At 38.3% G+C, this 13922-nt stretch overlaps 2 protein-coding genes across 2 annotated transcripts in view; both read left to right on the top strand.

Moving 5' to 3' along the window:
* The window catches only part of rbfox3b (RNA binding fox-1 homolog 3b), a 997536-nt gene that overhangs the window by 710858 nt on the left and 272756 nt on the right, over positions 1-13922 (top strand). The gene's annotated exons all lie outside the window — the stretch shown is intronic.
* LOC147845494 (NAD(P)(+)--arginine ADP-ribosyltransferase 2-like) lies at positions 10417-12836 on the top strand. The gene is made up of 3 exons (XM_087243851.1): positions 10417-10545; positions 10618-10710; positions 10790-12836. Exons 2-3 carry the CDS (start codon positions 10663-10665, stop codon positions 11537-11539), a joined length of 798 nt encoding a protein of 265 aa, XP_087099977.1. The 5' UTR covers positions 10417-10545; positions 10618-10662; the 3' UTR covers positions 11540-12836.

Raw genomic sequence — 13922 nt, 5'->3', positions numbered from 1 at the left:
TTTCAAAATATCTTCTTTTGTGTTCAACAGAAGAAAGAAACTTAAAACAGTTTTAAAAAAGTGAAGGGAGGGTAAATTATGGTAAAATTGTCAATTTAGGATGAGCTGTCCCTTTTTAATGCATCACTTTTGATTAGATTATATCATATAGTATATTGCCATGTGTAACGGAGCAAAGAAGTGTGTTAAATTAATATCCTAAATGGGGACAGCGCCCTCTACAGTGTGCGTGGTGTAACAAGCGTGTGAAGTATAGACCGCCCACAGCAGAGTTAACGAAGCATTAGCCGCGTTTCCACTATCGCGCTTAAAGCGAGCGAGCCAAGGCCAGTGGGGTTTCCACTGTCACTTCCGGGGCCTAATCGGGCCAAAGCGGGGCTTTCTTGGAGCCAGCGGCCAGCCTTTTTCGGCCTGCCGAATACCCTGGGCCAAGGAGGGCCAGCTGGGGCTTGGGGGCGGAGTGAAAGGAGAGGCGGGCAGTTTTCTGATTGCACATGAGTACATGCGCCAAACAAATAAAGAAATAAGGGAAAGAAAATATCTAGCCTTATAGTCTGGGGTCTTTTTTGCGTATGATCGCCCTTATGTTTCCCTTTTAAATGTAAGGCTGCTGCATAAAATAATAAAGTAGTTTTAATTTATAGTGACGTTCTTTGCTGCGTCCTCCTTTATGTTTCAATAACGCATAATAATCTTTACACCATATTAAAGACACAGCAGACAGTAAAGTTTTTTTGAGAGTTTTTGTCAAGTTTAAAATGTTTGTTTTTGCACGTTTAGATGCCTGTATGTGTGTGTGAGACCGGGCAAGAGCGCTCCCTTTACAGCTCTGTTGATGCCGCGAGCGGCTTTTTTCTTTCTTTATTTTGGAGATAATACACAATATAAATACAACAGAAAGACATAAAACTTAACAAGTTACATGCCCACTTTCGTAGACTTTATACAATATAGTGTAATATCTCGATAAAATAGCCTAAGCTATATTGAAATATAATTTAAAGAATTACAAATATCAGATATAATAAAATCGCATTAAATAAATAAACCAATATAAAATAAACAAAAGCTAGCAATAACAATGTAGGTAGCTTATATACAATACATAAATCAAACCGTTTTAATGCCACATATAGCCTAACTTTCATTTTACAAAGACCTATCTAAAAAAAGATTTTAGATGATTTCTAAAAACAATAAACACCGGAGAAGGTTTGAAATATTATTTATAAAGTAGTTGGATGCGATGATATTAATCAAATCGCGCAAACAGAGCATTATTTGGGTGAGTAAAAGCAGAATCTAGCCTAAGTTATACCTTTTTTTCTGTAACCCAGTCCTGCGCATCGCAGCCTTAAACACATTGGGGAAAAGTCTAAACACAAAACGTGTTCTGTATCCTCAAACAACTGTTTATGTTTTTATATGATGTGGTTAAATTTATAAATGAAACTTCAAATGAAGAGCTTTAGTGAATAGCTGCTGAGCGCAACAAATATGGCTATTTTATTAGGCTACTCGCTCTTGTGCTGAAACACTTAACACGACGTCAATCAAAACGAGGATGTTATAAAATACATGCCATATCGAGTTATAAAGGAGAATTTCTGGCTTTATATCATGGATGGATGCGCTCACTGTGATGGGTCCCTGCGTTAGTGGCGAGAGCGCACAATGCCAACAGTCGGTCGGCGAGTAATGAATGGAAATACACAGGTCTGTGCGTATAGACATTTCATGTACTGCTGTACAGTAACGTGTCATTTGTTTGTTTCGGTTGTCTTCATTTTAATAGTTTAGTTTCGTGATGATTCTATGGTGTGCTTTATCTGCCTAATTCCCGCTAAAGTGGGCGCCGCTGAAGTGGGCGGGTTGTGTGACGTATGATTTGGGGACGTTCTGTGGGCGGTGTTTGCGTGACGCGCTGTGAGCTACTAGCTCACTAGTTTGGCGTCGAATGTGTTGCTCAATCATGAGTTATAACATGTTTATATAGCAAAGCCTGATTGTAATCAATTTGTGTGCTTGTGTTTTATATAGAGTGGTCATTTTCTTCATGAACCAGCAACTATTTACACGCGCTGTCTGTCTTCATTGTACAGTGTGCTGTAAAAGACAGCCCAGGCAAGACCGACACACATGCTACAGTTTATTACCTTTAACCCGTTTAACATTGCTAAAGTTACACAATTGATTGGGTTCAAAAAGAGAAGCTTTTTTCCTGTTTACATCCCAGAAGTTACACAACAGAATGGGTTCAAAAAGAGAAGCTTCTGCTTTCTTGCAAAAGTGCAAACCTGGAATTATTGAAAACACAGCAATGCACAAACATTAGGCAGACATTAAAGACTTTGTAGACAGTTAATCAAATGCAATAACAATATTTAAGGAAAGTGTAAAAGTTTAGAATGTAAGAAGCATTGGTATATGAAGCATGGATGGCAGCCTAAAGGGAACCAAACCCTCATTTAAAACTAGATGTTGCGTAAGAGCAGTTTCTGTTCCACATGATACGATTGAGAGAATCTAAATAAGACTGGGTTATTGTGAAAATGTGGAGGAATTTGCTCATTTAGCATTTACTCCTTAAAAATCATTAAATAACCATTCTTTCGATCATTTTCCTTCAGCTTAGTTCCTTATTTATCAGGGGTCGCCACAGCGGAATAAACCAGCAACTATTCCAGTATGTTTTACACAGCAAATACCCTTCCAGCCGCAACCCATTACTGAGAAACACTCATACACACTCATACACTACAGCCAATTTAGTTTATTCAGTTCACCTATAGCACATGACGTGTGTTTGGACTGTGGAGGAAACCGAAGCACCAGAAGGAAACGAAACTCCACACAGAAATGCCAACTGACCCAGTCGGGACTCCAACCAGCGACCTTCTTGCTGTAAGGCGACAGTGCTAACCATTGAGCCACCGCTATGCCTTAAATAACTATTTATTCATTAATTTTTTTTTTGGCTTAGTCCCTTTATTGCTTATCCAGCATATGTTTTACACAGCGGATGCCCTTCCAGCTGCAAACCCATTTACTGAAACACCCATACACTTTCATTCACACACATACACTAACTGCCAACTGACCTAGCAGAGGCTTGAACCAGCAACCTTGTTGCTGTGAAGGCGACAGCGCTACCCACTGTGCCACCTCGTTGCCTAAATAATCATTAGCTGCGTCCCAAATGGCACACTATACACTATGCACTCATGCACTATGTACTTATGCACTTACACACTCAACATGGTAGTATATGTATGTAGTGGCGTCCCAAATGGCACACTAATGTTTTTTTACTAAGCGGAAATTCAAACCGTTTCCCTGATGACGTTTGACGGTCGCCAAATCAGTGAAATAAACGACCGAATGATCAAATACCTGCCGTGAGTGTTGCCGCATTCACCATCGGGAGGCGCTATAATCACTCTTGTGGGAGAATTTTGCTCTCACCATCCAAAATAAATAAAGTTATTCAACATGTGCGTCCGATCGCTCCGCCCCTTCCGCTACGTAAGCAAACCTGCGGTCGTTGAGTGCGTGAAGTGTCCATCATTACACTCTTCATTTTAGCGGCTGAATGAGTGCAACATCCGGGTAATTAAAGTGCACTTTTTATTTTGAGAGTTTTCAATGTGAACACACTACTTACACTATTTATACTACAAAATGGCGTAAAATAGTGCATAAGTATGCGATTTGGGACGCAGCAATTGTGTTACGTTTATGTAGGGAAGATGTTATATCCCCTCCTTTCCTCCGGGGGGAGCTGTGTGTTGTGTTAGGGAGATGGGCTGTTGTTTGGCCTCAGTTGTGTTTCCTTGGATTGATCCAGCTCTACACAGATTCTGTTTAATTTTGTCAATAATATTCGCCATCTATGTTATTTTATGAGGTATGTTATAGTTAGGGCATTAACTAATGTGTGGATGTGCTCATTTTCGATAGATTGACTTATATTTCTGATATTTTTGAAGTTTCCATGCGGCACAGCATATTTTATGTTGTTTTAGGGTTGATAGTGCATTATATTTGGTTGGTTCTTTATATTCTGAATATATTTAACATTTATAATTGCCTGTCATTTGTAGTAGTTTGTCTTTTCAGTGTTTAAGTTAGTTTGTGAACAGCTAGCTAGCTAGTTATTTAGCTGCAGCCACATTTACATCATTTGTGGTAATTTGTTACACATTGTAATCTTTGAAGGTATTTTGGTATGTACTCAGTTGTGTTTCCTTGTGGGAAAGATGTTGCAGTGATATTTCTGCTGTGAGAGTGACAAAATGAAGAGAGGAGTCCATTAAAGGGACAGCTGCTCTGTTTGGCTTAACCACGGCCCTGGTGTCCATCTTCATCCTATCACACATACAAAACACAGAGATATTTTGGGGAAGCAAACCAACGAAGAGGGTTACATTTATTTATTAGGTTTCTCTCTGTTTTTTTGACTGTATACCAACAAAGACGAAGTGTAAGCATTGGCTATTACACTTTTCTGGCTAATGGTTTCAGTCTTGCCTTCCCACCTTGATGTCAGACGGACATAAAAATGCTAATTTATAATGTTTTGACATTGATGTACTTTAAATGAAGTGTAGGAACACAAATTTTGGTGTAAATTGGGAATTTCACCTGATGTAGTAGGATTCACTTGCAGAAAAATAAGAAATCAGGAAAGGGGCAAACACTTTTTCACACCATTTTACAAAATGCAATAGTCTGAAGTGACTAAAAAGGTTTCCAGATTTTCAGTTTGTTATTTTTAGCCCACACAGTAGTTTAAAATCACATTATTTTTAATTGAGATGTAAAATAAATGGCAGTTCATTCCGCTGTGGCGAAAATTAATGAGTGAGAATACATATTTTCTAACATTTGTAAAATAAAGCAAATATTACCGTTTTTCTCAAACACATATGATGATTTTCAAGTGGTATTTTTTTTTTCCATAGCTGTATTTATATTAACTTCACAGTCAGAAAGGCCCCAAGTACAGCTGATCTAGTGTAGAGTACAACTTTTGTACAGCAGTGACTCAGGAGTGTCAAACCACACAGACCACAACGAGTTGCATTATGATGAGATCAACATCACAACCACACTACTGCCGTTGGATCCCACAAACACACGAACACTGCCAGAGACACACAAGAGCAACTTTCTTATCTCTTGGTCTAAAGAGTTGTTGTCTGGCTCTGAATAATTCATTCATTCATTTTCCTTTGATTAGTCTCTATTTTAGAGGTTCAGAGGTTGGAATGAACCGCCAACTATGTCGGCATATGTTTCACGCAGCACATGGCCTTCAAGCCGCAACCCAGTACTAATAAACAGCCATATAATTACACATTTTTACACTACAGACAAATTAGTCTGTATAAACTTTTGTCTGGGAAACTGGAGCACCCGGAGGAAATACACGCAAATAGGGTAGAACATGACAACTCCACACAGAAATGGTCTTTCTACATTTCTGGTCACATGGAATGCCTTTGGGGCAAAGCTATTAGTCATTTAGGGTGGGGAAATCATTTCTATATGGCAGAGTTAAGCTCTCAGAGTTAACCCCCCCACCCCCCCCCCCCCCCCCCATAGACTTCCATTCATACGCACGCGAATGCGTCAGACCAGAAACGATGGGTCATGCGTCAAGTTTCGCAGGTTGCTGCAGTGCAAAGTTCAAGCATAGTGAACTCTGATCTGCGAAATCGCATCACTTGACTGTGTGAGACCAACCGAGGATCAAAACATGACCTCTCTGAACAGAAATTTAAAACATGGAGCAAATCACTCGCTTTATCAATATCTAAACATCTTGTTTAATCCCGCCCCTTTTCGCAACACCGTATGACAGAATTTCACACACACAAACTCTAGCGTGATCGCAGTTTTATCAGTCCTTTAGAGCAGGGCTATAAGGAGGGGTTGTCAGTCATTTAGGGTGGGCCTATCAGTTCTTAGTCAAGTTATTAGTCATTCAGGGCATCGCTATTAGTCCTTTAGGGCAGGAATATCATTCATTTCAAACTGGGCTATCAGTTTCTTAGGGTTGAGTTAACAGTCATTTACGCCCTATTCACACGGAACGTCAGCGTCAACGCTATCCATTCACTGCATGGGTGACGTTAGGGGTTGCCGAACTGTATTGTGGATCCATCGGTTGCTCGCTGCAAATGTTCGGACTTGCTCAACTTTTCAAGCGCTGTCGGAAGCATCAGCCAATCAGATCGCTGTATGCAAATACACCAGCTCAGATTGTGGCCTAATGCTGACTAATTTCTTTGGCTAACGCTGCTATGACGATCGCATCAGCCCCAACATCAGACACACCCTCTGTCAAGCGTTGATGCTGAAGCCTCGTATGAATGGGGCGTTAGGATGTGGCTATCAGTCCTTTAAAGCAGGGCTATCAATCATTTAGGGTGTAGTTATTATTCATTTAGGGTAGGCCTATGTGTTCTTTAGGGTGGGAATACCAATCCATTAGGATGGAGCTATCATTCATTTAGGGCATGGTTATCAATCCTTTAGAGCTGGGTTATCAATCATTTAGGGTAGGGTTTCAGTCCTTTAGAGCAGGGCTATCAATTCTTTAAGGCTGGGTTATCAGTCATTTAGGGCAGGGTTATCATTCATTTAGGGCAGGGTTATCAGTCCTTTAGAGCAGGGTTATCAATCATTTAGGGCGGAGTTATTAGTTTCTTAGGGCGGGGTTATCAGTCATTTAGGGTGTGGTTAGTCCTTTAGAGCTATCAATTCTTTAAGGCTGGGTTATCATTCATTTAGGGCAGGGTTATCAGTCCTTTAGAGCTGGGTTATCAATCATTTAGGGCGGGGTTATTAGTTTCTTACGGCGGGGTTATCAGTCAATTAGGGTGTGGTTATTAGTTCTTTAGAGCTATCAATTCTTTAAGGCTGGGTTATCGTTCATTTAGGGCAGGGTTATAAGTTTCTTAGAGTGAGGTCAGGGCTTACTTTATGCCAGAACATGCCAGATCTGGATCTAGCACCTCTAAAATCTGATCCGGCACTAGGGTTGTGCCGATAGACGATAGTATCGTGTATCGGCGATAGGCAAAGATATCGCTGAGAGCTGAAACCTATGACGATTTTAAAGACGATATTTAGCTCGTTTCGCATTAATGTAGATCTTTAGCACATTTTAAGTGCATTATTGAATAAAATTAATAGTATTATTATTTTTAAACATCTTCATTAATAATAAATTAACTACAAATAATATAACAGCTTCAAATGTTGACATCAACATCACCTGACCAACACTTTCAGAAAAAAATGAATCATTTCGATTGCTCTCTTGCGCTCTCTCTCTCTCTCTCTCAGCAGCAGCAGTTGAAGTGCGAGCTGCAGGTGAGGACATATAGACTATATTCTCAGTGCATGCATTGACTGCTCCTTCAAATACACGGAATATACATGCTTGTCTTATTTGTGTTTAATTGATAAAATGATAGACACGGACATGCGCCTTTTTCAGAAAATAACCCATTTATTTAATTTAAATATGTTAGGCCTATATTTATTTATATAGGCTATTAAAATACATTTATTTATTTAAACTAGCCTATATTAAATTAAAATCTGTATTTTACCATTCATTTTGTCATTTAAGAATTATTGAACAGATTATTAATAACTTATAAAGAATATTTTACTGACCTCAGTGAAGAGTTTTAGGTCAAATAGGCTATTTAATATTAGAGCAATTGGCGACTTGCCGCAGTCATGTCTAAAATGAAACTCTCATCAGAAAACAGTAAACACATAGCCTATGCCAAGCGCAATAATTGTGTTAGATCTTAGCAATACAAACGTGACACTGTTGATTACTTTTGTGATGGTTAGACCTGAAGCCGTGCCGAGCTCAACTGAACAAAAACTTCACCGCATTTTCACGTGCGGGCGGCAAGTCCTCTATCCGCCTCCCGTCTGAAAGAATCTTAGAGCATATATCCTTGTTACTTCCGTGCCTAGATAAATATCATTTCATTTGCTTTCATCCATGTATATTATATCCATTTTGCAGCAGTCCCGCGGGCCGTGGAGACTGCTTTGAACCCGAAGTCACCATCAAATCCTGTCCCGCGCCGCACTGTTGCATCGAGTCTTGTTTGAAATCATTTCAGTGTCAGCGCATATTTAGCTTTAAGAGGGTGGTGACGTGCATTGGTTTGAATTATTATCCAAGATCAAACATCATGCAAATGCAGTAGGTTATTAAATAAGCAAAAAAAAAATCAGCCAAAAGGTTATTAAATATCTTTAGATATGGTTAAATATAATAATCAAATATTATATATTCATAAACGTAACACTGCCACGCCCCCATGCGATAGTATCGTGTATGGGCGATCTCACAGAAGGACGATATGGCGATCTGAAAATTTTGTATATCGCCCAACACTATCCGGCACCTCATTTTACCGATCCCCCTCCTCAACCGCCCTCTTCCCCATCTGCTGTTCACTTTCACTTTCTTCTGTGACTCCCCCGCCCAACTCTTCACTTTCGTGCACGACACTTCTCCAACTTCGGGTAACATGCCGGATCCATTACCTAGATCTGTTCTGGGACATCGCAATTCACAAATTAAGCACTGGGCGGGGTTATCAGTCACTTAGAGCAGATTTATGGACCCTTTCCACAAGACTATTTTGACGCAATTAATGGCCATCAAATATATTCTTAAATCCTTGAAAGTTTTTAATATTTTGATTTTGAAAAACATATAAACATTTACATGCATTTATGTATGTATTATATTATCTTTGCATCAAATGACAAAAAACGAATTACCGCTTATGCGAGGTGTTTCTAATGCAGGGCCTATGGGGCTGAGAGTAAATTTGACATTAATCTCTCTTCTGTTTGCCATCATCAGTCTCACACATTTTTTTTCCTTTTTCTGAAAGTCTTGATAAAACCATAAAGGGAATTTCCTTTTATTATTTTAGCGAATAGTATGGTAAAAAAAAATAGATTTGTACTCTCTGATTCACTGTGCTCTAAGTTTACCCAACTATGACGACATCCGCTACTGAATACCCGGAAATGTATAAATTGTCTATCAGTCATTTAGCGTGTAACTATCAGTCCTTTTGAGCAGGGATAATATTTTTTAGGGCGGAGTTATCATTAATTTAAAGTGGGGTCATTACTTTCTTAGGGGGCGGAGCTATCAGTCCTTTAGAGCAGGGCTATCAATTCTTTAAGATGGAGTTATTTATTTAGGGTGCACCTATCAGTTTTTTTAGAGAGGAGTTATCAGTCATTTAGGGCATGACTATTAGTCCTTAAATGAGGGATATCAATCCAATAGGGCAAAGCTATAAGTCATTTAGGGCATGACGGAGATATCAATCCATTAGAGAGGGGCTATCAGTCATTTGGGGGGAGGATGTCAATCTAGGCAGGGTAATTTTTTATTTAGGGCGTGGCTATCAAAGTGTGTATGGTTTCTGCCCTGCCTTTGTCCATTCATCAATCTCTTCTCTATTATTTAGCAATGCCCATCTTCCAATGATTCGATCTGTTCCCAAAGGATGAAATCAAGCTAATTTCAGAAGTGTTTCAGCTGCACGTACAGTCAATCATAATAGGGGGGAAATTACTATTTTAACTTCTGTTTCATGTCTACTTCAATTTATCTTCCAAAGATGAATGAAGGTCTCAGAGGTTTGGAAGGACATGAACAGGGCCAGGCGGAATCTGTGGACGTTTTTTGCAATTTCTGCGGTAAAAATTTTGGTAAAAATCTGTGGATTTCTGCAGAATTATTTTGGGAGTATCATAACTAAAAAACCTTAATATGTGAAATAAAAATAATACCTTTTTAATGTGTATTTAATGTTTAAATTGCAAATCCAATTAGATTCACTTTATTGGGTAGACAAAGCAAGTCTCTCATATAATATATCTACTAAAAGACAGAACATATTACTTTACAGACTGCATTGTACATAAATCAGATGAACATTTACATATTAGTCAATAATATTACTGTAATTAATTTAAAAACTGAAGAAAAATAGATTTACACACATTTACTAAAGTAAATAAACAGCATTAATTGCTAAATTGTGCGGAAAATCTGCGGAATTCTGCACGATCAGATTCCATATGGGCCTAGACATGAGCAATAAATAACATAAGTACAATCTTTTAAAAACTATCCATTTGATCATGGAGTAGAATAAGAAATTCAGTAAGGCAAGTAAAAGCCTGAGGCATGCAAAACTTTTAAAACACCAAGAATGCAATGTGTTTTTCAGTGTGAAACCACTCATATCATAATGATGAGGTAAACAGTTTATGTTAAGCACATTATGGTCAAACTTTAGCGATTAGGTCCCACAACACACACACACACACAGTGTCAGTGATATAAAGAAGCAACTTCATCATCTCTTGGTTTAAAGAGTCGTTGTGGGCTGACTGAAACAACAGACTTTTCTAATCTCTTCTCACCATTGAACCTGAAAAATACGGAAAAAGAGACAACAATATTCTCAGGTAACTTTAAGGTTAAGTTTAACATTCGCTTAAGAGAAAATCTTGTTTAATTATTTTGTATTCTGCTTCTAGTTGTATTTCAGCAACTTGACTGTACCTTCCAGACCATTGGACTGAATGGAGATGAAGATTGTAGCTCTTCTCCTCATTGTAGCTGCTCTACAGGTGAGCTTGTGTTCTAGTATCAGTATTATTACGCACATCAACACTGATGATCTGATCATGATGATTCCTGTCACCGCAGGATCACAGAGTCGCTGCTGATGAAAGGCAGATAGTTCCACTGGATATGGCACTGAATTCAGTTGATGATCAATATAAGGACTGTACTCAGCAAATGGCAGATCTGGTGAAAACAAAATATCTCGAGAAAGAGCTCAATAACACAGATGATTTTAAAAAGGTTTGGGAATCAGGAAAAAAACATTTTAAAAATAAGTGGAAAAATAAAGGCTCATTAAAAATCGAACATGCAATCGCCATGTATGCGTACACCTACCCAGGAAACAAAAATATATCCAAAATATTTGTCAAATTCAATAACGACACCAGTAATGGTAAAGAGAACTACAGAACCAACACGTACAACTGGTATTCACTTCACTTTCTATTAACAGACGCAATACACATCTTGAAGAAAACACATACAGAATGCAATACTACTTTTCGTGGTACTAATGTTGCGTTTAAGGGTCAGGTTTTTACAAGCGTTCGTTTTGGCTCATTTGCATCCTCCTCTATTTATAGAGGCGTGGCAGAAAAATTCGGAAAAGTATCTTGTTTTGAGATTCAAACTTGTGAAGGCGCTAATATTGCTAGATATTCTAAGATTCATGATGAAGGGGAGGTGCTGATTCCTCCATATGAAGTGTTTAATATTACTCAAATCAAGACAAGAAATGGGCAGAATGATCCCTGGTGTGACATTGTGTATGTGTTGAAGAGCACTGGAGTAAGGAGTGACCTGAACTGTGCTCTATTCAAGAAGACTTAATAACAAAAGATACATTTATCCTCCTGTGACCCAAATATATATTTTCTTTTTCTGTGATTTCCTACATCATTTGGGTTAGAAGAAATTCTACAATTTAGAGTTTTTACATTTTGTTTTTATTTTAAATGTTACAGCATGTCCACTAAATTAATCATTTCTTCGGTGCACCGCGATGCAGACGCGGACAATTCGGTATCGGTTCAGTAATAATCATAACCGGTTATTACTGACATCATTTACCTCATATGCGCTCTGTCGCGAGGAAGGCGAGCGCGAGTATTTACAACGCTCTAACTATTTAAAACTCATAAACTGTGCACAATTTCACTGTGTGTGTTTGCTGGATCAGTCTTTCACTGACATTAACAGAAAAAGCCCCTATTTCACTGAAATCAAGAGAATGAAAGTACTCCATTTCTCTCTCTCTCTCTCACACACACACACACAGTGCCCCATTTGACCTGCTGGCGTGACTTTTCATCTCCTCTCGGCTGTTTTACAGCGTTACTTCTGGATACAGAAACGAGCGCATGTCTGCAGAGTTTTTCATACATCAGCTGTGATCGCCGCTGCCGCCTGCCACTTATTAGTATCACCCATCTGTGAAGAGCGCAGCGGTTGCCGGTAATTTTCCAGAAAGGTCTGTATGTGTAAATGGGGCTATATTTTGAAACACAAACAAGTTAACAGCTTGGAAAGCTAAATGTATTGTTCCTGACACTTAAATAAACAAATATACATGTAATAATAATGGTAAAGAAACATTTAAAAGCTAAATTTTACATGCCTCTCTCCTTCCCATAAAATGTGCTTTTTTTTGTGTCGGCCATTTTAGATGCAGTGTAAGAAGTGGGTTCTAGCATGCCAGCCAATCAAATGACATATCACTAGAAAGCCCAGGATGTCCTGTGAACAGTACAACAGGACTTGACAGAGTAGCTCAAGTAGCTCAATTCTAAGAAAATTTATGAGAAGGCAATGTCCACTACAGAGGACACAAGTCAATGGGCGGGATCTCAGGAGGATATGTATATAGTGTATATCTTGTGAATATGTGTGTCTTTCACAGCATTTCAATATCTGAAAAAAAGAAGAAAGAAAAAGTTTTTGTCAGCTAACCAGTTAACTAAGTGCATGTTGTTTGCTGTTATTTTCCAGTGATCCTTTCATTTATTGAATTGCAGCATTTGTCTAATTTCAAATTCACAAAGTAAAATGAGAAAGTGCGTAAGATGGGGTTTGTTTGTTTTTGTTTATATTCAGCTTCTTTTAAAAAATAAATCTTTCAAAGCCTTTTTTCTCATATGTCTTATTTTTGGACTAAAAAACCTTATGGAAAATTGTTCTTTATGACATTATACCATACCTGCAATCATTTGTCATGTAACACATTGTCAGATTGAGGTAAAAAAAAATGCTTTGAGATTTTTTAAATTCTGTGAGGTGATGCGCTTCATACAAGATATGGCAAATTGACAAACATGGACAGATTTTTCGTAATAAAATTGGACCATACAAATCATGGGAGCTTCCCGGGAGAAATAAAAAAACAGGCAGTAGGTTGTGAAATCCGGGAGTATTGTCAGAAGTGCATTATCCTGTAGTGAAAACCCTGAGATGAAAGTGGGAATATTTTTTTATTCATAGCTAATAAAATATGTCTTATGCTGTGTTCACACCAGACGCGGAACGCGCGGATAAATTGCGCTATTTGCGCATCAACCCCGCTTCATTTGTGCGTCAAATCCGCTTCATTTGCGTGTCAAATTCACTTCAGAATAGACGCGGATTCGTGTGATGGGCAGGGCTTCTGTCTGCCCGGTGACTCTAGCTTTATTGCTAAATGGCTAGCATGGATTTTATGAAGAAAATAACAGTGTTTATGTGCTTTATAAAGGCTGAAAAAATGTATGAAAAATAAATTCCAGACAGCCTAAAATAAGTTATGTAGAATTATTATGAAAGTTCCTCCACTGACACATTTAAATAAGGAACATTATAGTCAAAGTAATTTTTTAAAAGTTCAGAAGAGAGTAAAGTTTTTAAAATTAGTAATGGTTTTTAAGATTTAAAAAAAACGGTTCTAAAGTATTTTCTTAATTATTATGTTTTAGTCAGCGAGGTGCACAGTCATTCTACAAGAGCATGCAGCAGGGATATTTACCCATATAGATTCAAGAGTGAATCAGGTAGAAATTCTTTTTTGTGTACGAGCTCTGCTGCTTTGAATATTTTGCCCACCATTTTTAAAGATATTCAAATTGAGAGTGTTTTTAGAAGGGAAATTAAAAAGTGGTTGTGTAACCACGGAGAGTGACACCAACAACAGAAGGTAGGATCCAAATGCAGGTTTAATCGTAGTCAGGCAAGCATGGTCAATACA

The sequence above is a fragment of the Danio rerio genome, chromosome 3 (genome assembly GCF_052040795.2).
Source record: "Danio rerio strain M-AB ecotype USA chromosome 3, GRCz13ab, whole genome shotgun sequence".
In the NCBI taxonomy this organism is placed as follows: Eukaryota; Metazoa; Chordata; class Actinopteri; order Cypriniformes; family Danionidae; genus Danio; species Danio rerio.
The sequence above is the reverse complement of the archived record's forward strand: the minus strand, read 5'-3'. Positions and strand labels throughout refer to the sequence as shown.